General features: G+C 43.5%; 1 protein-coding gene across 1 annotated transcript in view; it reads left to right on the plus strand.

Annotated features, from left to right (window-relative positions):
• Nucleotides 1–6317: 6317 nt before the first annotated feature.
• LOC6535495 (protein couch potato) overlaps nucleotides 6318–26247 on the plus strand; it is a gene marked incomplete at its 5' end in the record, with an annotated part of 50629 nt that continues 30699 nt past the window's right edge. The window contains 1 exon segment of the mRNA XM_002096090.4: nucleotides 6318–7652. Coding sequence (XP_002096126.2) covers nucleotides 6318–7652 — 1335 coding nt within the window.

Below are 26247 nucleotides of genomic sequence, written 5' to 3' on the forward strand. Positions count from 1 at the left end.
AATGTAGACATCAGAGGATGTTGCAGGGGCGGTACGGGCGGCATAATAAACAAAGCGCAATTTGTGAAAAAGAAAGAGCAGCAAACAGTTGAAGACGCACACGCACTTTGCGCTTAATTCGAGGCAATTTCACAAATGCACAGAGAGGACTACTTTGCTGAATGGCCAAGCGGAAGTGGATAGTCGTAGGCACATATGCATACAGTCGGGGCCAAAATAATGGGAGTGCTTTCGAGCCTGGTTCATTGACAGAAGAAGATACGTTTTGACAGTTGAATCGTGAGAATGTATTCCCCAGACAAAGGATACTTCTTCGACACAGACTTCTTCAAACATCAGCCACAAATGGACTTGATTTCTGAAAGACTTTTGCGGTTTGCCAAAGATTTGCAAAAATTTATTGCAAAAATAATTGAGTAATCAAATGAGGCTTTAGCTCTTTATCTCTGGCAGTGGAAATTAATATAAATTGGCCGGAAAGCTTTTCCTTGTTCGCTTCTGGGGGAAAACCCTTGACACTGACCCACTGACAGACGATCTGAGCATTGCTTACTCATGGACATTTTCGGGGCAGTGGTGGTGGCCCCACTACTTTTGGTCTCTTTTCCTATGGTTTTTCTGGCTTCCGTCGCTCTGTGCGCTTTAATTATGCAAAATTAATGTTAATTAGCCTCGTGCAATAATAAAAAAAAGTATATGGAGTTAGATGTATATACGAGAGCTCAGAGATTTTTCCCCAGCGATTTGTGTAGGATTTTTTCCGCGTTTCGTAGCATTTTGAGTCCCTGGGCTGGCTTAGAAATTTGTAAAAATTCAGCGCAGATGGAAATTAATTGCGAATGCTAATGGAAGCTCCAGAGATTGCGGCACAAAGGGCGGCGAGTGGGCGGTGTATGGTGCTGGGTTTTTGTTCATCCGAACATTGACGACAATGGCATTTGTCACGCGTCAGGGCATTTGTCATCGGTTCTAGTTTCGTTCGTTTGGTGCGGTTGCAAAATTGCCTTCGAGCAGGCTAGAGTTCCTCACCTTAATCGTTTCGTATTGTTTCGATCCATCCACACATTTACCTATATGTATGTACTCCGTATGTACTTGTCACCGACACGCAAATCATTGACGCACATTGATTTGCGGTCTTCTGGCCAAGTTGGCATTACACTTTGATTGTGGCAACTGTAGCAACTGTCGCCACTGGCGAAAAGCATTCTCGAAAACCACAACCAGCAAGCAGCTAACAGCTAGCTTATTGCCGGACCCTGGTTTAAATACCCAGAGCAGGGGCCTCCAGGTTTTGGGCCATAACAGAATCCACCAAAACGAGCAATCTCATTGCGAGTCCCTTTCTCTCCGATCGTGTCTTCTGGTGTCTTTCAATCTCCGCTTTTTGCTTGAACTTTTGAACTAGATTCTGCAGACTAAAGACCATAGACTGGAGCTCACTCTCACACGTAGAGTGTGTCCATTGTCTTGCTGTCTTTCTATCTTTCAGTGTTTTTTCCCGCTCAATTCTCCCAAGACGTGAGCCTTACTTTTCCCACATCGCTCTTTCTCCACGTCTACTTAAGTTCACTGGCAATTTTGGGTCCGGGGTTTTATTACATTAACGTTTGCAATTTGGCGTAATCGGTTCTATGATTTATGGTATCTCAGGCTATCAGCTAAAAGATACACATCCCATCAAAAGGGAGGCGGCCTCGTCTATTGAAAGCAAATTGGAAAGTATCGAAGAGCTGGCGAAAAGTGTGAGCTCAAAGTTTGTCAGTCAGACAGTCAAGTCGGGCAAGGAAATTAAATTGAAAGCCTTGCAGGCTGTAGAAAAGGCAAGAGGCTGCATAGCAGACCCAAAGTTGCACAGACTATGACTATATAGAGATATAGAGATCTGTGGATGTGGATGTGGATGTCTACTTATCTACCCAACCCAACCCAACCCACTTACCTACTCGAGTGTCTGAATGTTTGTGCATAAAGTATGGCGTGGATAATAAAAGCAGCCGAATCAGAAGAGCAGGGGGCGTCACAGCGTGGCGGGGGGGAGTGGCTGGTGCATGCCTTATAGCGTGGATATGGTACCTATACTTGTGCTACACTAACCTAAAACACACACACCACCCTCCACCCACCACTTGCAACTTGTCCTTGCCTCTCTTTCTGTCTGTCTATGTCTGTGTGTATTAGTATATGTGTGCCACATGGCGTATGATGGATTTATGTTTAAGTTGCGTGCAAGCAACTTAATGGATTTTGTAATTTTCTGAAAAACGAAGGAAGTACACCCTTCATCGTTTTTTGTATTCATCTATATGTATGGCGGAGAGTCGAAGCCAAAGGAAAAATAAGTTGCCGAGAACCAACTAACTCGTAGATACTTTCGCACACACATTCGGCATGGTTCATCCTCAACTTTTCCACCGCCAATCCCCTAGCCGATGGCAAATGGAGAGGGACCGCCGTGAGGCAAAAGTCGAGCTCTTGCACCAAAGAATTGGAGCATGCCAAGTTATAAAAAATATTGCTCGAGCATCATAATATATGCGGCGCATAAGCATCGCAACGAGCCAAAACCGAGACTTCCTCTCCTCTCGCGCTCGTCCCCTGTCCTTTCGGCCAGGGAAAAGTTGAAAACGAAAACAAACATTCGGGCGGAAAAACTTGAAGATCAAGCCGAACTTTCAATGCCCTGCAGCTTTGACTTTGGCTCAATCTTAATGTGAATTAGTGCGCCAAAAGTCAAACTTAGCGAAGAGCTAAAAATTAAGACCTGTAGAATGAATTATAAAATATTTGTAACTTGTTCAGCTCAGATCATATTTGAGATTATTTTTATAACTGGCACCTAATGGAAAGGCACTCTTAAGGCCAACATATTTTTGGATTTTTGTAGCTAAGCAGCCCAAAATTAGGGTCTGACAAGTGTACAAAAAAGAGTTTAAATAAAATTCGGCAGGGAAGACCTGAGAAACAGAATATTTCACTCGAGGTAACTTTTGGCAATGCCTTGGACTTGGCTTATTAAATATTAATTACGTAACTGCGAGTGTAGAGCAATAACAATGACAGTAGATATTTGGCACACTTTATGGCCAGAACCACTTGGCCCATGGGGACGAGTTTATTATTCTAGTGCCACTAGGCGTGTCAGCTCATCCAATTCTGGGGCTCTTCTATCTAGCAATCTATCTGGCAATCATCATAATGACGAACTGTTGGCAAATTTGGGCATTTAACACGAAACACGATACATTTGCATCCAAGACGAGCGACGACCGAGTGTATCTCTAACACATTGTATTTATCTCAAGTGCTTTCAACGAGCGGAATGCGCCACACACAAAAAATATCACGTGGGAGCTGCAGATACTTGCAGCGTACTTACAGATACAAGTACTTTGGGCTTTGTCTATCCTCACGCATTAGCAATGCTAATTGCGATTTCAGTTGCTGACAAGTGATCTGGCCAAAATCATCTTTATTTTTATGGCGAAACTCGTTTGCCATCCGATCATCATCATCATAATGCCCCTGAGGATCGTGGGCGTGCATCTATTAGCCGGCGTGTGTGTGTCTCTATTTTGTACAATTCCACAATGGATCTCGATTGATTGCGAGGGAGGTGAAGGGATAGGGCCTTTAGCCAGCTAATCGAGCGAGCAGCAGGCAAATCGACTTTGCCAGAGGGCATTCGGCATTCGCGTTTTATACAGCCAACAAAATTGATCTGTAAGCCGTAGAGCTGCGAGCTGTGAGCTGTGAGCTGCTCTAGATTTTGCGATGGCTATTTGGGCTACACAAGATACACAATTTGTGGGTTCGTTTCGGTTCCATGGATGTGCTATTCAGAGCTCAGCTATAATTGCTCAACTTCCCCTTTTTTTCGGTGAGGGCGCGCCACAGACAACAAAGGCATTTGTCATTATAAAAATTACATTTAATTATATTTATTTCATGCCAAAACAAAACAACCAATGCCCCCGCTCCCAACTTCCGTTTCAGCATAGTTAGGAGAGCGTCTCGATTCGGTTCGGATTGTTATTGTTGTTATTTAGCAAAGCGTGCGGGAAATTCATTAGCGATATTTATGACTCGCTGTTTTCTGTATGCTTTTTCCCTCCGGCCTTTTCTGTACACTTTTTCACATTTCTACCGACTAGTTTCCAGGGCCATGGAACAGACAGGCTGCGACCAGCAGTATTGCTACTCTCCGGGTTGCAATGTAACCCCGTCCCCCCAAAACCCGATTTTCCCTTTGTATATTTCCATTGTATTTTGTTAGAATTTGTAGTGCTGTTGCTGCTGCTTATGCAAACAATGCCTGGCGAGTGTTAGTCACTTATTTATTGCTGCAAAAGTGCATTGAGAATTCAGATTTTAGGGGGAAGAGAGCGAAAGAGAATTCTAAATCAAAGGCCCGGCCTTTTGAGAGAAATTCAATTCTATTATACACGCCGTATCGCATTATCTGTTCTCACAAAGTGCGACAACAAGTTGTTATTCGCTCTCGTATTTAATTAATTGGTCCTATAGAAATCAATTTCATTTATATCTCTGGCTCAGCTTATTGATCGATACTATAATTGCCAAATATTAATGCGAATGCCATAAGTTTATGTTATAAGTGTATGAAGTGTTCCGCATGGTTTTCGGCCATTGCGCATACGACCTGTGAGCCGCCCGCTCATTAATCGCAAAGTGTCCGCAAGTTTTGGCCATAAATCTCACGCCACTCGATACCGAACACACTTTTGAATATACCCACTTATTTATATAATCCCACACATATCAAGGTGCTTCATTGTCTACTTTAAATTCATTGTGCGGTTGCCACGGTTATTTTGTGATCAATTATTAATCATACAGGATTAGTGCGGCTGCCATCCTCAAATCATCGCCGCCTGGCGGGGTCGTATTAAACTCGTATTAGGTCTTGAATCGACTTCCTCCTCCACGCTGATGAGGTCTTAGCAGCCCGAAAGTTTGTTTTATCGCTTGCATATTTTGTCATATGCAAAGTGTGTGCTGCATAGAACCATCCGCTAGATACTGATTCAGATACAGATACAGATACAATTCACAGGCGTCGAGGTGGAGCGATGGAGCGATGGAGCTATGTGGGGATGGTGGCTCAGTGCTGTCCTTGCTCCATTATAATCCGCATTCAAAGCCCTGTTTGTGTAGCAACCCGCATATATTTACACATCAACTCAAATCCATATGCATATTGAGATCCCGAAACATATCTTCGAGATCTGAACTTTAGTTATGTGCATATTTTTGCCAGCTCAAGCGAGCGTTTGTAATACAATTTCGGTTTGTTGTCAGCTCAATTTTCAAGTTGGTTTCCCCGTCATATCTCCCCCACTTACTCTCGTGTGAGTTCTGGATAGTCTGCCCTGAGTATCTGGGGTTTTGTTTGTTTGTTTGTTTGTTTGCCTTGCGGTTGCTGTTATTCCCATTTTGCCGCTGCTGCTTGCCTCTGTGTATTTAAATTTTTTCGTACCCAACTACGCAATGGAGTTGCCAGCTGGCTTTGTTGTTGTTGTTGTTGCTGCTGCTGATGTCTCACTATGATAAAAGTAAGTCAGTTAGAGTGTGTGTGTGCTACACTGAAAGAAAGAACAAGAGCACTCTGTGTTAGCTCGGACTGGCCCACTGTGTTTATGTGCATTCCTCGCATGCTTGCATATGTAGGCAATCTTAAATGCAGATGGCTTGGACAAACATCTGCTGAATAGAAATGTTTTGTGATCGAAGTCGAGATACATTTAATTTTGAGAGTTTGTATTGCTTAAATTATCGGTTAATCAAGCGGCACTCCATAAGTTTGATTTATCTGCAACACCGATAAGCTTTGCATATTTGAAATTTACCAGTACATTTTGAATCTCAATGCTTGTCAGTTGCTTTCCCATCTCACCCTCCATCGAACACATTTGTCGTCATATTTGATTTTGGTTTATGCAGTGTTGTTTAAGACCTTCGTGCTCCCTTTGTCTTCCATGTAAACATTTGCATTATGCTAAATAAACCCGAAAGTATTTCGACATATCGAAGTATTATTTGCATACATCTACAAAAAACAATAGCTCACTCGATGGCCAAATATTTGGCTTCTGTTTAACGTCAGAACTTCAGTTTGGCTTAAGGAAGGGAGGACTACATTGCTGATTACTTGCGGAAATGAATATGTAGAGAATAACAACAAATAATATATAGGGAAATATGTATACCAGTTGCATAACACATATTATCTTTTTTACAAATATTTACTTATGTTACTTATTTCCTTTTCCATTGCTCTTCCACAGTTCAAGTGACTCGTCAAAATAGCCAACTACCAGGACCTGTTGGGCAGCCATCATCAACTGCTCTTAGCCGCCACCGCCGCCGCAGCCGCTGCAGCAGCCGCCGAACCGCAACTGCAACTGCAACACCTGTTGCCAGCAGCGCCGACGACGCCAGCAGCCATCAGCAACCCCCTCACTTCGATTGGCCCGATCAACCAGATCAGCAGCAGCAGCCATCCGAGCAACAACAACCAGCAGGCGGTGTTCGAAAAAGCCATCACCATTTCGTCGATTGCGATAAAACGCAGGCCGACGCTGCCGCAGACGCCAGCAAGTGCCCCACAGGTGTTGTCGCCGTCGCCCAAGCGCCAGTGTGCCGCCGCCGTCTCCGTGCTGCCGGTGACCGTTCCCGTGCCCGTTCCGGTGTCCGTGCCGCTGCCCGTTTCCGTGCCCGTGCCCGTCGCGGTCAAAGGTCACCCGATCTCGCACACACACCAGATCGCCCACTCTCACCAGATCTCGCACTCGCATCCGATCTCGCATCCGCACCACCACCAGCTGAGCTTCGCCCATCCCACACAGTTCGCGGCCGCCGTCGCCGCCCACCACCAGCAGCAGCAGCAACAGCAGGCGCAGCAGCAGCAGCAGCAGCAGGCCGTGCAGCAGCAGCAGCAGACCGTACAGCAGCAACAAGTTGCCTACGCAGTTGCCGCCTCACCTCAGTTGCAGCAACAGCAGCATCAGCAGCAACAGCGACTGGCCCAGTTCAACCAGGCGGCAGCAGCAGCTCTCCTAAACCAGCACCTGCAGCAGCAACACCAGGCCCAGCAGCAATCTCTGACCCACTACGGCGGCTATCAGCTGCACAGATACGCACCGCAGCAGCAGCAGCCGCAGCAGCACATCCTTCTGAGCAGCGGCAGCAGCATCAGCAGTAGCAAGCACAACAGCAACAACAACTCCAGCAGCAACAGCAGTGCAGCAGCAGCTTCTGCGGCTGTGCCCATAGCAACATCCGTTGCTGCTGTGCCGACCAGCGGCGGCAGCTTGCCGGACAGTCCCGCCCACGAATCGCACTCACACGAGTCCAACTCCGCGACCGCCTCCGCACCGACCACGCCCTCGCCGGCAGGCAGCGTCACCAGCGCCGCCCCCACAGCAACAGCAGCAGCAGGAAGCGCTGCAACAGCAGCAGCTACAGCAGCGTCTGGCACACCAGCAACATCGGCCGTTAGCGACAGCAACAACAACCTGAACAGCAGCAGCAGCAACAGCAACGCCATAATGGAGAATCAGATGGCACTGGCCCCACTGGGACTTTCGCAGAGCATGGACTCCGTGAACACGGCCAGCAATGAGGAAGAGGTGAGTGACAGCTTCCATTCCGCCATCCAAAAGATACGAAATAAAAAGCTGCAGATACAGATAGAGATGGGCGGGCTAAAACGAAAAGGAGCTGGCTGCTGGCCCAGCAGCGAAATGCGACAAAAGTGACAGCTTGGGGAATACGGAATCCTGCATACTGAAATATTTCATAAGTCGGTGGAAAGTCGGTGACAGTCTCGCAAACTTGACTTGGCAGCTGAAAACTCCAAGTGGAGTACTAGAATTTGGGCTGGAATTTGCATTTATGTACATAAGCAAGGTCTATTCCAATTATTCTGGGATTTATCTCTGGGGTGCTTGGATTTCAAGAAATTGCTACTTTTAAAATGTGGCAACTCAATTTAAATGGCTTGCCAGTATACTACAACATTTCAATATTTCAATAGTATCATTTAATTCATAGGGTTCTAAAGCACACCCTTTGATCAGCCCAAATGCACTTCCTGTGACTTAGATGTATAGAGCTCAAATTAAATTCGATCCATGTGCTGAGAGTATCCTTTTCAATCATTCGCTTTCCACTTCATCATTTAAAGACTTTCGCCCGATTTTACTTGCAATAGAAAGTATGATCGATATGTCGAGTGCTTTTGGCCCAATACAAGCAACGCCCTCATGGAAAATATCCTGAAATAATGGTGCGCTGCATAAGCTGGCAGCTCGGGTGTAAAATTTTTGTGCGGCTCCCTTTGTTTTTGGCCGAAAGGGGGGGACAGCCTGCTGCTTCAGAAAGCCGTGAAAGGAGGAAGAGGGATGAGTGGGGGGCAGCGAGGATGTGGGGCGACGTCTTTGCACTTGTGCAAGTGGCATGTGCAACCATTGGTGTTGCTACTGCTGCAGTACTGCGCTGTTGTTGCTTACATTTTGATTATGAGCCTTGTCTTATGCTACACATATTTCACGCTGCTTTCCTTTCATATTTCTTCGCAGCAGCGTGCCACGCGTAATCCACGCGGCACGTGCCCAGCCACCCACTTAACCACCCAACCACCTAGCCACCTAACCACCCAACCACCAAACCACCAACCGCCCATCGTTTGCCTCGCTGCACTGCCTTCATGTCAAGTGGGTACGTGGCCTTACACGCACACAAAGGCCGTTGTTTGGGAGAGGGAATGGTTAAAAGGGGGGTGGGGTCTACTACCACTACCTAGCGATGCGTTAAATTTGATTTTATCCTTGATAAAAAATATGCGCTTACTGTTGTTTTACTTTTCTCGTTCCAACTACGCTTATGGATTTTTATGCGCGCGTGATTTTGGGAAATTTATTGAAGTCCTATCGCACAGGTTGCTGAATAGTTAGCAAGAGCTTAATGGCATGGGAAAAGTTCGCCAACGCAAAAGGCTGCAGATTTAGTTTAAGGTGGCAGAGAGTAGTGCAGCAGATATATTTTTGGAAGATTTTTAGATCTTAGCCTAATCCAACAGGGATGTGTTTGCACAGTGCGGATGCATAGCGAACCTTTTGCCGCCTTGCTGCTGGATAAAGTCCACGGAAATTCGCATTAAAAATGCATCAATCACTTGCCTCCACTCGTAATACACCGCCCGCAAGCCCCACAAGTTTCTGGCCAAAACAAAAGGCAAGAAATATCCAGGGCGGAGGAGGAGGAAGATAAAGCTGCACATGAAAATGAAAAATATTACTGACTAGGAGACTTAAATTAATCAAAATAAATACCAAGCCGAAAAGTAAACGAAGGCAATCTTCCTGCAGTGGGAAAGGATGGAGAGTTCGACTGAGAGTCGTTGACCTGCCCTGCAAAAGAGTTGTAAATGCAATTCACCTTTTGCTTACCCCTCAACCTGAATCTCCATTTCTCTCACTCTCACTCTCACTCTCTCTGCTGTCCTATTCATTCACACTGCAATCTGACTTCATTTGTATTTATGAGTATTCATTCTCAGCCCCAAACACCCACCCACTTCTTGCTGCGGCCCTTCACATGTGTCCCTCACTCTGTGTGTGTGTGTAAGAGCTGCATGAATTATTGATAAGTCAATTAAAAAAGTATGACAGCGGCTGATGGTTGGTAAATATTTTACAGAGACCTCAAGCCGAAGGACTAGACACTCCGAAGCCCAGTGCATCCTGGCCACGATGTTTGCTTGTCATCTGCAGGCGACAACATATTGCTTTTCTTTCATTTAAACGTTTTATGAGTCGAGGAAGTCAATTCCCCTGGCTCCACTGCGAAAAATTCGGAGTTGATTAAAAATAACATGTTGGCATTGCCTCAGGGAATTTAAAATGTACAGCTCGAGTTCGAGTTCTTTTTAATTTGAAATAGATGCAGTCTTCAACCTTCATTTAATTTGCTAAAGATAATGAATGCTAATTGCTTTTAAAGAAAGATCATCTAAATTTCTCGATATTAATCGACAAGGAATGGTGAAGCTAATTATTTATTTAATAAATACAAACAATAAATCAAACGTAAATCCAGAACTCATTCTCAAGTGTTTAACGGAGCAGCAAACATTCCGGGATATACTTTTTAGGGCGGGCGATCAGAGAATCCCGCCCAGGAGTCCAGGAAACTGATGCAAAGTGCTGGACTTTTGGGACCATCGAGCAGTCAAGTGTGCGCAACCTGCCATGTAAAAGTGTGTGTGATGCAATCGAGTGACCTCCGGTGCCCAGATCCTTTCCAGATTCCACATACTTAGTCCAGAGCCCCCTCCACTCCCCTGTCTCCACCGACAAGGTTGTGGCAGCACATTCTGCTTTGTTTAAATGCAAAATGTGAGAATATATAAAATAAACTTAATAGAACTTGTCACAGATGTCCATTGGCCCCTGCCCCTACCCCGCGCTTGCCCCTGCCTGTTGCCTGGGTTGACATCACATCCTTCCCAAAGTTGCGCACAATTAAACTTTTAACTTTTTGCCAGTTTGCGAAAGGAATTCTCCCCCAGCTTCCTCTCTCAGGAGCCCATCTTGTGGCACTTTTTATGCACATTCCACATTTTTGTCATGTGCACTCAACGGAAATTGCCATGTGCCAAAACGGTAGCTCCTTTTGGCCTCCAACCCCAACCCAACTCCTCCTACTGCCAACCGCTTCCCATTTTCACTCCCCTGACAGTTTGCAGTTTTCCAGTTTACCAGTTTGTTTACGTTATTTCGTTTCACATTTTTTCAATTTGCTTATTTATTTGCCGTTGTTTGTGAGCAAAATTGCATATAGAATAATGGCCGAAAGTATATCAAAGCTGTGAGTTCTGGCCACTAGGTGGCGCGTGTCAGACTGTCACGCTGTCTGAACAAATTAGAAAGAAAAGTTTTCAACTGTTGCACACCTACAGTAGTGTGTATATAATATATACCATATGGCTAGGGCTAAAAATAAAAAGAGACCCGAATAAAACGAGGGTAAGACCCGTGAGAAGGAAAGGGAACGCAGATGCTATTTGGCCCAATGAATTCGGCAAACACAACTCACGCCCCTTTTGATAGTCTCTTCACACATTTGCCCGCCCCTGAAATCAAAATGCAAGCTGTATGTATTTTATTTACCTATTTACATTTGCATTTTATTTGTCCTTGCTCTGTCCTCTCTTTCCCCAGTTTTTCTGATTTTTCGTTTCCTTTATTTGACAGGGCTTTTAAGCCAACATCGATGCAGTTGGCAAATAGCTTTACGTGGTCGAATGTTTGGGCACCGCCTGAGCCACTTCTAAATTCCATTTCCTATCTTTCGCCTTTCAAACTAACAATGTCCACTTTGCGGCCAAGACCTTGAAGCATCTTGATCGCCATTAGGCCAAGTTAAGTGTCAACTCTTGAGTTTGGGTTAAGATGACCAGAATGTACTGAAAGTAAATATCTTTTACTCTTCATAATGGTCTAGCTCAGATTTTTCAGCAACCAAAGATCCTAATTAAATTCTACTTATAGAAAAATACACTTTTCAACTGATATATGTCAATTCAAGTGCAAGCATTTGATAACATTTTTTCAAGTGCATCTAAGTACTCTGTAAAACTGTGCGAAAAGAAAAACCCAAGAAGATGCCCAAGAAATGGGTGGTGGCTAATTCAATTTGGCTAAAGACAATTTCGCGCTAAATGAAATTATTATAAGGTTGAGGGCGAGAAAGGAGAGGAAAGTAAAGGCTCTTAAGATGTTATCGGAAATAATTTGTGTAAAACCAAAGGTGCCAACATAAAAATAGTAGAACTTAAGCTGCACTCAAGTGGAAGTCGTTTTACAAAGATCTTAGATAGTTCAAGTTAGTTCGGAATGGTTATGGGATGCGAGGGATCATTTAAAGTGGGTTTACTATCAAAGTTGACCTTTTCCAGACGGAATGGGGGAAATGGGAAATGTGAACGTGACTTGTGGCAGCTGTCGCTGATTAAACTTCAATTAATAAAACAAGCGCCATGCAACGTCACCTCGTGTGTGACACTTCTCCACAATGCCATTTTGCTCCTCCTATCGACTTGCGGTGCTCATTATGCATTTAACATGCATTAACCTACCGCCGTGTAATGCAATTAAAAATGCCAGCTGAACACATAAATTACACGCTTAATAATGCAGAAATTAATAAGTTCTGTTCGGCCTCGACTCCCAGGCCCATAACTCTTAATTACCTCAGCTACATAAAGATGCGTGCGTGGGTGAAAGGGTGAAAGGAAAAAGAGCGTGCGGCGACAGGTGAGAAAGAAAGCAGATAGGTGATGTAGATGAGAAGAATACAGTGCCCACTTTTCTTGGCCATGTTTGTCGAGCTGACCCGCAGGGAGTCTGCTCCTCCAGAGTCCACTTCTTCGGCCAGTCTCCGGCCATCATTAATATTCTTTTAACTGCTTCTGGGATCGCAGGCGGGACTCCTTTTTCGGATTTGGCCATAATGCGGCTGCTTTTTCGCCTTTTGTTTCCTGTGCTCATTAGGTTCGGAAAATCGCACCCGGGAGCCCCATCTCTGGCCCCTTAAAACTCATTAGTCGCTTGTCTCTGCTCTGCTCCAAGTACAGTGCTTTTTCTCGTGTTCTTGGTTATGCGTTGCCATCAAACCGACGCAACATGCAAAAGCCCCATAAACGAGAATTCCCATCAACACACCAGGAAAAAACAATTGGGGAAAGAACGAGAGTGAAAGACAAGTAATTAAATTGCCATAAAATGGATGTGTTGGATAGGTAGATTTATCATTGTGGGTGATGAAGACTCAGACGTGGTCTTCAGGTGAGATGGCGATTAAAAATGATACGTTTTTGCATTTTTTAAAATGGCTTTCGCTTTAAAACTACTTTTTCCCAAATTCGTTCGTTGCACAAACTCCGTCAGACTCCCACGATTTTTTGTGAAAATTCCTATAAAGTTTGCATCCTTTTTTCCACCCATCTAATGAATAAGGCTGTCTGTAAACACGCATATACAAAAATGCTGCTGACATTTGCAACAATTTCCGGTTCCGGTCAGTTGGCTGTTTCCTCTCTTCGCACGATTTTCCACTCATTTTCCTTGTCCCAGCGCCTTTTTGTATGCAATGCGACATCTGCTGCCTGCTGCCTTTTTTATGATTATTATAAGTTTGCCCCCATACATACTGTTTTTTCCTCGATTGCTTGTTGGTGCTGGTGTGGGTGGTGATATGGTGGTTTTGGCCCCCCTTATGGCAAAATTTTCACTTACCGTTTGTGCTGTTCATTTTTCGTTGTTGCTGCTGCTGATGTTTTGTGTTGTGTCATCATCGACACGCAAGTCAAACAAATCACCAAACAAATAAGTACAAACGGGCATTTTGGGAATGGCCATCACGGCACAAAGGTAACGGCGCCGGCAAAAGGAAAGATCCAACCCACAAAATGCTCTTTGTAAACACAAAATCGTGACAAGGCCAGAAACAACAAAGTGAATAAAAATTCGGTACCCTCTGTTTCCCTTTTTTAGTTACTGTTTATGGTCAGGAGAAATCGCAACCGACTCAACCCTTCAAGTGAAAACACCTCACCTTCGGCTGCTTATTTTTTACGTGGAATAATTGAAGTTTCATTTGAGTTGTCCTCCTTTGTTGTTCTTTTTTGTCGTGGAGGTGGACAAACTGTGGTTAAGTAGGAGTCGAAACTCCTGAGGTCAACGCCGAGTGGATTGAAAAGGTTGAGCTCAATTAAATATTGATGGATTTGGGTGGAACTTGGAGAGGGCTGGACGACGGGATGGGGGAAAGTGAATTTCCATCAATTGAAAATTTATAAGCTAGCTGACCGTTCTGCATTGCGAAAAATTTAATTTACACACTGCGTTTGAAATCGGGAAAGGGTTTTTCTATTGTGCATTTCAACAAAGACATTTCTAAGAAAGAGCGGAATTGAAATACCATTGCGGCATAAATGCCTTTTAAATAAATACAGTATTTTTTTAAGTTTTCGGATTGCTTTATTAATAATGTAAAGCAGCTTTTCGCCTTTGTATTTCTGATTCCTGAAAAATAAAAACGAAAGAAAGGATTCTTATAAAAATTATCCACAAATTCCCTCTGATACAGCATATTTTTACGACCCCTAATTAGTTTTACTCATATTGACAATATCTTTTCAAAAGTGGCAAGGTATGATAGAGGTTAGAGTAAGTGATGCGGCACCAACTGATAGAGAACCCTACATACACCGGATTCCCCTTTCCCCACCAAGAACACCGCCCCTTTTGGCAAAACGTTAATGTGTTGAACATGCCGGCAGTAATGTGCTGACAACACGCAATCAGGAAGCTCCGTTTTTTGGGGGAGTGAGGGCGGGAACCGGATCAACATCCTCTACAGGCTAGAGACAAATGACAGTGCCACATGCCACACGATTTGTCTCGATGCGAGTGTGCCATTTGTGGTACCCTGGGTCTCCTCCTTCCCCCTGCTCCCCCCGCCGCTTCTTTGACTATTTGCTTGTTTCCGCTTCGGTTCCTTGGAGAGTCGAAATAATTCTTGGACGGCGCGTGCTGTGTGTTTGATCTGTCGCACTTGGGAGGGCTTCATTAGTGGGCCCCCGAACACCAAAAGTGTTTGCCGTCCATCATAATTAGGCCGCAGTCCAGAACATGTGTTTTTGCTCCGCCAAACAACCGCATTTTAGCCCCATCTGCATTCAAGCCAACATTCTGCTTGTTTCGCTGTTTTACTTCAAGATTCCTACTGGATTCCCAGATATCCATAAGGGCAGTTCATCCAATCATCATCCAATCTAAGCAGTTCAGTTGACATCAGTTGTGGGTTCTCAAATGAAGCTTGTGAATCTCATGAAAAGTCAACTTGAAGTGTTGAAATGTGAAAGAAAATATGGTCATATTTAAAGATTTATTCTAAATTTTTACATTTTACAATTTAATGAAAACTATATAAAGAGTAGCGGCGGACGCAGTCAACTGACAGGACTTAAGCTAGTTTTTGGGGTATTTGGTGGCAGGCAGCGGTGTTTTTGTTTGCTTTTCAGTTCTCCGAACTGTGTGGGTGGAGTCAATCATAAAATATGAAATTTACACACCCCAATGGACACGCCCACAAGCCCACACGCCCCACGCACGCATACCAATGCAATTACCCTGCAGCTGCACTCAATCTCGCACGGACTTCTCACACGGATATTTTGGTGGATGGAGGGGTACGGGTGGGGATAAGGGGTGTCGCGGTAGAGGCAGCCATTTGAGCGGAAACCGGAAATCAACTTTAGGGCGCCTTTTGTTTATGCGATTTTTTTGCACTCTGCACTCGAGCACCGAAAAACAAAACAACCACAACACGAACTGCAGCAAAAACAACCAACGGCACTCGGAAAAAATCATAGCACAGCTTTAGGGGCTGCCATCAGTCGGTTTTTCACCCACACATTTTTTAGCTCATATTTCCCAGCTTCATGGTCCTTATTTGTTTAGCATGTGCGATGGGCAAAGCCTGGTATGAGGATTGTGTTTTCACACAGCTTTTGATGTTTTATGCAAGCCGAAGAGAAAGAATGGCTGTCTGGCAGATTCCTCAATAAGGGGACATCAATAAGCAAGCAAACCAAATAAAAGCAAAATCCACAGAATAACACCGAAGGATTGGAATACGAAACTGAGGTTACCCATAGTTAAATAGAGTAATATGGTAATTGGGGTATCAAATTCGGTTGGGAGAATCAGCGGAGAGCTTTGGCATTTTTTCTGATACTTGATTTTTCCAACAGAGAGTTCCTTGAATTTAACATTTGTAAAGCATGTTTTAAAGAGCCCTTCCTAATAAAATAGCTTAAATGTTTGAGGACACACCCTGCTGATTCAACAAATTAAAGGCGGTGCCCCAGAACCTTGCTACTTCCCAGACCATGGTGATTTCTCAAGATTTCCCACCAACTGACTGGGGAAAATTGCTCCATTAAATTTCCCAAAGTGCGTAAATCATTTAGCAGGCAAGTGTTCAGCAGGTTCATTTACCTAGAACAGGATTCGTGGGCGGGGCAGGCTCCACGGTCCTCGCTACACGTTCCACTTTGCCACTTGGCTCGGAACTTTTTGTGCGCTGCAACAAAGCTGAAAAAAAACTTCTTTCATTCCTGGGGCCACCAGCAACAACAGCAGCACAGAGAGCGGGTAAAAATGGTCAAAAACCATTGAAGCATGATTTTAATGGCAGCGCAAAAGAGTGGTAGAATGGGGCATGGGTATCAATTTAGCTGGGTAAGCAATTCATTTAATTTGCGTGCCACGTAAGGGTGCAAGTTTACGGCCGGCCAGGATGCACTGTGGTTGTCCTTGGAGGCCATCGACGGGGTTCAATGGAAGTCGATTCCAGGCAAGTAGGAAATAACTACATTTCAGACAAAGTGGAAAAGGCTAAAAATAACATATAAATATAGTTTAGAGTATAGGGTTTAATATACAGTAGGCAATAAGTACATTTCTGATTTCAGAAAAATGTACTGTGCCTTATGACCCAATTCAATTTTCTTAGGAAGTTTCTACCCTTTTCCAAATGTTTTTAGCCCACTATAAGCCGTCGCCTTTCCAAAAGAGTATTCGTTTGAAACCTGAAACCGGCGGAAACTCCCTTGCCACTGAAACCCCACTCCCTTTGCGTAAACATAATTTTCTTTTCCGCCTATTTACGTCACAAAAGGCGAACCAGGAAGGAGTTGGCAGAAAGGCGGCAATAAGAAAGGAATCGACGCTTAATTCCAAAATGTTGGTGTCTCAAAGAAAAAAACTGAGTGTGGAGGACCCACAAAAAAATAAGAAGGGCAGTCGAAACACTTGGGTATAGGAAACATTATCGAGCATTTTGAATGGGCATTGTTGACAATGAATGGGAAAACCTATTTAGAGGGACATTGGCAAACTGCGAGGAAAATTATCGCCGGTCAACATGGGTTAAGTGTGCTGATTCCTGCATAACTGTTGAGTCAGCATTTGCAAGATATTTTTTATAATATATGTATGCTTTCTTGCTTTCAACCCAAATCAAGCTTAATGTGTTTTTCAAACGCAGTGTAACTAATATAATTTTTTTGTTTTTTGATATCTTTGCAGGTATGTGCTCATTATATGGATTATCAAGCTTCGTGTATCTATTAAAATGTATCTCGAACCACACGCAAGTACTCAAAAATAGCTTTCGTTACGCTCGGCTGACGGGAATATAAATGCAAAAAAAAAAAGAAAGAGAATATGGACTCAATCAAAAGCTCATTAGCCGGCGCAGAAATTTGGGTCATGAAATCTCCATTTAGCTATGGAATAAATCGCACACAAATTATACAGATCCGATGCATTTGTAATCCCAGCTGAAAATCAAATATGCACGGTACATCAATACATCAGTACATAATGCAGGTCATATAGAGGGGTGGAAATTTGGGGGTGCGATGGCTTCGATAGTCGTTGGAGCGGTCAGTTGACGTGCTTTTGCGTAATTACAGTCCGAAATGTCGACAGTCCGCCGGAAAACACCCCCTCTTTTCCACCCACCCAAAGCCTTATTTAGCTTGCAAAATTTTCAATTGTGTGCGGAAACCAGAGTCGCACAATGTCGCCCCTCCTAATGATGCCTTGTTGTTGTTCTCGCTGTGCACATTTCGGAAAACTAAATGGTATTCTATTCTATTGTATTTAAGTTAATTACTCATACTAATGCTAATTTGTGTCTCGTACGACTCGCAGTTGGCAATTGTCGTGAGTGCGGGGCAACAATGGCGGCAAAGATTGCCCCCTTATTACTATAGTAATAGTTGATGATGTTGTCGCAATTGAAATGTGAATTCAGCCTCTTAAAAAGTGACTTCGCTCGCTTTTTCCTCACTATATGATGGAAACAATGGTGACACGTATTGAAAACGCATATGGGCATTGGGTTTGTAGCCAGACTAATGGAGGTTAAATTTGTCCAAATTACAGTAGTACAACCATTCAAGAAGACAATTTAAAAGCCAAGTGCCGCTCTAAAGACGAGATATTAAGCCTTTTATTGCGTTCTAAGCCCACAAATTTCCCATGGACAAATACACCCACCTCCAAGTGGATTGGTGTGTGATCTATCGTGGCTCAACCTTCATGGATCGTCGATTCCAACAAAGTGCCAAAAACAAGCAACGAATTCCATTGCAAAACGTCCAAATGTCTCGAGTTGATTGTTTTATTTACGACCCCCTGTGTTTAATGTTTGACAAATTAGAGACAAAAACAGCAGCCGCAGCAGAAACAGCAACAGCAGCAATTAAGAGTGGCAAGTACAGGAAGCTAATGGCATTTCGCTGCCGAGACACAATGGAAAATGGCAAAAAGTTGTACAGAGATGAAGTTAAAATGAAAAATAATAACATTTATGCATAAAGGGAGAAATAATGTTTACATTCGAGTGCGGTTAAGCTGGGGGCTTCGAGGTGTTGACTCGAATTACAAAAGCGACTTATGCAAGTCGGGTTGCTAACCAAATATACGAGTATATAAAAAAAAGCTTCTCCTCCGCGGAATTGCTCAACCAATCCAGTTACCTCGACACACACTCGCCCATGATTACTTTTATTCACTTTTCTGCCACGCCCATAGCCTTAGGCCGCTCGCTCAAATTACCAGCAACCACAATTCAATCCATTCGGATCCAATCCCATCCGAAAAGCACCCACAATTGCATGTGGTGTAATGATCTAATGAAATAATAAATATTAATCAGGCGCCTTCGATTTCACTCGAAAGTTGATTGCCTTGAAAGCGATTTCGAATCTGACTGTGACTATGAGCACTCACTCATCATCTCAAGTGAAACAATGTTTGGCAAAGCCCTAATTAAACCAATTAAGTGGATGAATCGCCTTTGCTTACGACAGCCGAAGATCGTGCCATCAATCATCTCGTCTTACAATTGAACTAAAACTGATTGCCTTTTAGGCAAATGCATTAAGAAATGCATTCACAAATTCAATTCACAATTGCAATTAAAATGGCAAGCCATTCCAAGTTAGCTGGAGAAAATCATTGAATAAAAACCAAATAAATAAATTCCTTCTTCAAAATTAAACCCATTTTTGCCGGCCAAATGGCCAAATGGTTTCCATTTTAAAATCAAATAAAACCGACCGCAAATCAAATAGGTTTAATTGTTTTGCAATCCGACTGAATGCATCTATGCGCACACGAAGAGCAGCCCGCAATTAAATCGAAATAAAAAGTGATTAAATTATGCTACTTCGCCCGCAGTTCCCATAAAAATTCCTCAGTTTGCTTTTTCTTTTTTACATTTCTGGCCCACCTTGAAATTGTTTAAAAATAGCCCCACTTCGCACTCCCCAAATTGCCGGAGCAAGCTGCTCAAAAATTCTGAACGCATTTGCAAGATGGTGTAAAGTGGATTTGCATGGACATTTCAGCAGGCTGTCATCCGTCCGACGAATAAAATCAGGAAAACGAACTTGTTGCTGGGTGCGAGTGTGTTTTCCGTTGGCGCATAATTAAATATTTCATTTGAAATCCGACTTCCCCCCTGCAAATCAGAAAGAATCGCCGCCCTGTCATTTGGTAAACAAATTACTTTACACACTCGGCAGCAGGGAAGAGACAGAAACAGATTCCGGCAGATTGCCCAGTTTTGATAAATCTCTGCTCCTCTGATGCTGTGTTCCGTGAGTTTTCCCGCCCCACCCACCGCTTTTCACTCCCATTTTTCTAGCAACCGGAGCAGCGAAGCAGACACTTCCATCATGTTTATCGCGGCAATTTCATCTCATGACTGACTAGGCAGGCAGCAGCGTCTGGGGGCAAAAGTTGAGTGGCAGTTGCAACTATAAACCAGAGGCGTAGTTTTTCCCTGATAAGAGATTTTGCCGGGCCGCTTTGGCATCTAATCAGAAAACCATTTCGGTAAATGGTCCGTTAATAGCCCGGTCACAACCGAGAATCCAGAACCGAGAACCCAGAATCGAGAATCCAGAAGATGGCCAGCTGTTGCCTAATGGCTGACTAAGCCGAAATTAAAGCCAAACTTTTGCTTAAGCAACTTCGACTAAGCCAATTTGTCCACTGGAAGTGCAGGGGGGGGGACATGGTATGTAGATGAAACGAGATGAAATGAGATGAGATGGTGAAACTTTTAAGCCACCAACGACGTCGGTGAAGGTGGCTTAAAGTCAAACTTTAAGTCTCTGATGAAAACCACTGAAAGTGCTCATTAAAAACATGTCGTTCCCCCTTTTTGCCTCTGCCCCTTTCCGGCCTGCAGTCCCCACACACCTCCATCTTTTGATGTGAAGATAATTTTCTAACCAAATGTGGTTACATCATTAGCGTGTGTCTAACCCCTGGAATCAACATCACCATCAACGTCCCCATCAAACTCCGCCAGCATGCGTGTGTATGTAATAAATTTATTAGTATCCCAACCCCACCGCCTGCTGCCCCAGCAAATGATGCATGGTGGATGGCTGGACCATATATCAAGGGCTCCGAGGGCTGGGGCCTTTTTATATATTTATATGTTCATGTGTAGGACTATGCCGCAAGCCTAAAACAAAGCCCCAGTTTCCGCACATCCTCCCAACGACTGGAGTTCCTCGAACTTGGCAACTCGGCGGGTAGACATATTATTTAGAGGTCCCTGGAATGAATCTTCCGCCTGCAGGATGGTGTTTGCTCTATATGCATGTATATTAAAACTGACATTTTAATGAGCTCCAACAGATTAATCTTTGTCGCCGACAGGTGCTTCATGCGGGCATGGGGGTATTTACCTGGTTAGCTTTGAAATTTCAGCGAAAGAAACGCCCTGTCCTAGACAATTAAAAAGCAATTTAAGCCAGTTGCACGGAGTCTGCGCCTGGGAATAATTTCATACGTTCGGCAATGCCACTTTGGAGTTTGAACATTAAATGACAAGTCATGGACAAGCCTCCTCCTTCATTTCCTCCTCCTTCTAACAGCAATCGCGCGACACCTCCCCTCGTCATAACTTCGTACTAATGGAAAGTTCGCGTAATTTGTCAGCAGACCATAAAAATGTTCACATATCCACACGTACATATGTGTGCCAGGGACTAAAACTGAAAAAATACTGCATTTGTCACATTCATTTTGCTTATATGCAAAAGTGCAGTTGGCGGAAAAAGGTTAACTGGTTGACAGGGCACGCTAGTGCAGAGGAAAAAATTCTTCTGGCTAATGGATCGTCCAATTGCGAACTTTATCACAGAATTATTTTTGTAATTAAATCTGGCACGGATGCAATCATTGTTCGATATTTTTATGGGGAGTCACTAAAAGACTGTTAAGCCACTACCTGTTTTATTTCAAAAGTTCTGTTCAAGGTAAAAAGTTTCTTGCTGTGTAAGATATGCTGCCTGACGGGGTTAAAGTTTATTTGCCGGGTCACGCCTGCCAGGCGAGTCGACTCTGTCTGGTTTTTACTGTTAATTAACGCCTGGGAAGTCTACCTCATAACTTTGCTTCAGTTGCGTTTTTGCATCTTTTCTGACCAGGTGGCGATGACATTTGCGGCAAATTGATTAATGATTTGCAGAGATGAAGACTGTCCGCAGCTCTTGACATTTAACTAAAAGGTTTTCCCATGCTTATATGGTCACCATTTCCCCTCATCCCCTCATCCGCTTCGCAAACAAACTAATAAATGCCATGAAAATATTATGTGTACGCCACATGGCCAACATAAATATTCATTCTACCACACGCACTCCTAAAACTGCTTAACTGTGTGCTGTTGTGTGTGTGGCAGCCATTTTGCCACTTTAATGGCCGCAAATACATCACATGACTTTTCATAAGCGTCGCCCGACACTTGAGCAAGATTTTCCCCGCGCTGCAAGAGACGCTTTTCCTGGCCGAGGACCCTGAGATGTCACAGGGCGGAAAACTGCGGAAAAGTAGGAATCATCCTTGGCTTCGGCTTTCCCCTTCGCCGGCGACAACTTGTCATATTTATGTAGAATCGTTTAAGCCAGCTTGGCGTTGTGAATTGCTGTTGGTTTAGCAATACAAATGCGCCAATTGCCAGGGGCAAAAGGAAAAAGCAAAAAAGAAAAAAAAATGGAATCGAAAGGAAATTGTAGCAGAGTTTAATTTTTTTGATGGGTTCTTCTTGGCTTGAAGTTCTTAGCTCTGCCCGATCAGTTGTCGAATTCAATTCATTTAATTACAGTCATTTGATTGTTGCCACCGATGGAGCTCTGTGACTTATTAATATTGTGGCACAAACTTGGGGAGGAAACTATAAGGATTCTCCACTGAGAAAGCGGATGTGATGCAGGGTCACAAAGTACTTCAATTGCATTAACATTTAAATACGAGTAGAAACGTGTGTGTATGGCGTGGTAGCGAATTCCATTTGAAATTTGTTGTGTCGTGGCCCGTGACAGGGAAAAATGTTTTGTTATGAATATTTCATAAACCAAAGTGAAATGTGCTATATTCACCAGCCAGTGCGGGTGTCGAGGGAATTTTTGCAGGGCAGAGAAAATGCTCAGCATGCCAGGCACGTTGTTCCAGGACTAACCCAGGTTCAATAATATGCAAAAGTTAAATGTGTAAGTGGAGAATGTCTGGCATAAAAACCCGCCACATGAAGATGTACTATTTACGATGGAAAATGGCAAAAGGTGCAGCAGCTTGTTAATGGGTTAAACCATAGACAATAGTCATATGTTCAGTACTCCCAAGGAACCTAGTAATTTGTTCTCACTCTAGACTCAAAATTAATATCATGAATCTCGGGAATTATCATGAATCGCCTAACCTCTCTTTAAACTTAAATAAGCGCCTTACTAAGTTATAAATATATTGTAAAAACAATATACCAGCGTTAACTACTTGACTATTCCGTGAAAAGTAGCCAGCAGGCGCAGCCAAGATGAAAACTATTTATGTTGCTTTTTTGTGGCCCATTAAGTGGACCGCAGATTTGCTCATAAAGCCCGTGTCTAAGCAGGCAAATAAAAATCTCCGGGCTGCAATTGCTAGAGAAGCCGTGCTAAAAGGTTAGGGAAATAGGGGTTTTCAGGCCAGGTAACCGCACATTATGTTAATGAGCTTTTTGGACGTTTCGCCAGATATTTCTGCAGCTCCTCACTGCATTTTCTGTAGTTCGCTACAGTGGGATGCTAATTATGGCAGGAGCTGATCCCTTGGCAGCCTAGAATGGCTGGCTGACCTGCCACAGGCTTTTGTTGTGCCCACTTCTGGCTGAAACCGCCCGCTGCTCTTTTTTCCTGCCAGGCTGACAAATTACGCGCTTGAAAATATTTTATTTGCCGGCATTTTTCGCATTTTTCGCATTGCTCATTTGCTGTTTTGTATTTTGTGTTTTCTGTTTTTTCTTTTGGGCCAAGAGGAGAATACGCAAATAAGTACAAAAAAAAAAACAGAAAGGTAAGCATTTTGCGGTTTAATTATTAAAATGTTTCCATTTTGCCGCCATGCATTTTGAGCATTTTTAAATGCAGTTTTTATTTCGTGTCGGTGTCCTAAAGCTAATTAAATTAATTGCAAAAATCTGGTTGCCGTGGGCGCCAGTTTGTTGTTGAATCATGGATTGTGGTTAGACCGCAGATTCAGTTTGGAGCGGAAAGAACGGCTAATGGCCATAAATATACACGTGTGGGCTTTAAGGATAACAAATGGTTTAAGTTAAACTCGGATATGCAAACAAATACAAAACAAAAAGGCAAACCTGCTGGACATTAATATTTACCAATAAAAGCTCATTAAATTCAAATGAAATAGGAAGAAGCCATAAAATTTTAAACCCTATATCTAGTGGCATTGAAAAAATTTGTACATTTTTTATGTTGGTTAAAAATGTATGGCCCAAAAAGTCAAGCTGACTGCAATGACTGCAAATGAAATAAAGTCAATTGCAAAAAACATAAAGCCCTCATTTCCAAAAAATACGCGCTTGTTGTCGTTTGCAAAAATCGCAGCAGTAAAGCGGTCCGGCAGTTTGGACATCTGACATTTTGGGGCCATAAACTAATTTAGCTCTAACCGACTACAGCAAAACCTACTCACAAATCAATGGAACATGTGTTGTCAGCTGCTGCCGAATCGATTTCCCTCATCCTGTTTCCACTCTTGTGCCCGCCTGTCAACGTCAATTTGCCAAAGGAACGACCAGACAAGGTTGACCCCCAGCCTTAACTCGCTATTTACCCAGGCACCCCCACATGACATTCAGTCGGAGGCCTGCAAATAGTTTTTGCCCCAGTCATGGACGAATATTTAAAATGTCCTGGGCGAGGACTAAAGTACACTCGCACACAGATACACCCACACACAACAGAAATACTCACCGACTCAGTATGACGCATCATTAAATGATTTGGCAACCTGATTAGGCAACGTGATCGGGGTTCCTGATGTGGCGCCCGCCCCACAGAAGCAGGCGCAACACGTTGCGTATGCGTAATGTGCGGAATTTGCCACCCTATCAATGGCGGTCCGAAATGAATGCAAATTGCCTCTGCAACAGAAGCTTTTTTCACCCGCGTCATATTTGCCCAAAATGTTTTCATGTCGATTATCGCTTATCTAACGTGCCACAGCCGCTATGTGCAGCAAATGTTGCAAGGAAACAGGACAAAAAATAGGTGGATTTACGCTGCCACAGTTGGTGGTCATTGTTGATGTTGACTGAAAATAAAACTATTGTAAACTCAGAAAAAAAAAGATAAGTGACCAATAAAAGAAAAGAAATTAGTTGGGAAAAAGCTTTAGAGCTGTATTAAATTCAAACTTTAAATATAAGTTCTTCAAAAGAGATCTAAAATTAAATGGTAAGTAAAGAAAACGATACTTTAATGGTATAACTTTCAGTTTGTTAGAACCATATTAGATTCCAAACTAAAATTAACTTTTTTTGATAACAGAATCAGTTTATGAAATCTGTCGGAATAATTGCGAGTACTGGCTTCTATTTTCCTAGTGCCAACAGGAAGTCAAAGATAAGCAAGCCAAATCATCAGCTCACAATTGGGCGGAAGTGAGCTGCAAAAAAGAAACAAGTGTTGCAACTACAACTGCACGACTCGATTGGGAGTCGCCCTTTCAAGAACGATTCTGCAGCAAACTAGCCTACACCCAGTCTGTATTTCCAGATAACAATGGCCACCAAGCGGAACACAAGCTACAACGTGCAAAGTGCGGCAACATCAGCAGCAGCAGTGGCAGCAGCAGTTAATACCCGCTTCTCCGGCGGACTCACATGATTAACCAAGCGCAGATATAATTATAATTGGTTTTTGTTTGCTGCTCAAGCTGATGATGGTTGTAGTTGGTGCTACTGCGTGTTGCTGCTGCTGTTGCTCGTGTTGCTGCAGTTGTTCTATTGTTGCTGCAGCAATGGTAGCCTGATATTGCTGCTCCTGCTGCAGTTGTCCTCTCTGTTAGGCATTTGTTGGCTCTTGCTTCGCGTATTTCGCAATGGAATGGCATTCCTTTCTGCGCCAGTTTTTGGCTTTTGGTGAGAGGGGTAGCACACCGAAATACTCATTTTGCACCCTTCTACGGAGCGCACACTAATTAGAGCATATTTCACCTGCAAAGAGCGGGAGAGGGAAGCTGAAGGGCAAATGGCACTAGGCAAAAAGCAAAAAGCTGATTTCCTTTCCGTGATTTTCCCTGCTGCAAGGCAGTGTTTGTGTGAGTGTGTGTGTGTGCGAGAGCATTTACAATTGCAATTAACATTGCCGCCCGTTACCCTGAACTACAACCGTAACAGTTCACTTTAATTTTGATTTGTCAGTTTGGGTCGCATTCTGTGGCGAAGTAATGGAATTTTTAATAAAGGCATCCTTTTGGCCCAGTTTCCTGGGAAACCAATCAAATGCTTATCGTGCAGGGAGAGAGCTAGGGAGCAACGGAGAGTCCAACAGGAAGTGCAGGAAACGATGGCATAAAGCAATAAGGCTCTTCAGTTCAAAGGCTAATGAATGTCAAGCTGGCTAAGGCAAAATAATAAGTGAGTGTAGCTACTTCTTTTGCCTTCAACTTGCAAACACCACGAATCTGCTACAAGTTATTTAACGCAACTAAACTGCGTCACACTTTCGATTTAATTATGCAGGCAATGCGAAATGAAAACTTGAATTAAAAATAAACA

The sequence above is a fragment of the Drosophila yakuba genome, chromosome 3R (genome assembly GCF_016746365.2).
Source record: "Drosophila yakuba strain Tai18E2 chromosome 3R, Prin_Dyak_Tai18E2_2.1, whole genome shotgun sequence".
Lineage (NCBI taxonomy): Eukaryota > Metazoa > Arthropoda > Insecta > Diptera > Drosophilidae > Drosophila > Drosophila yakuba.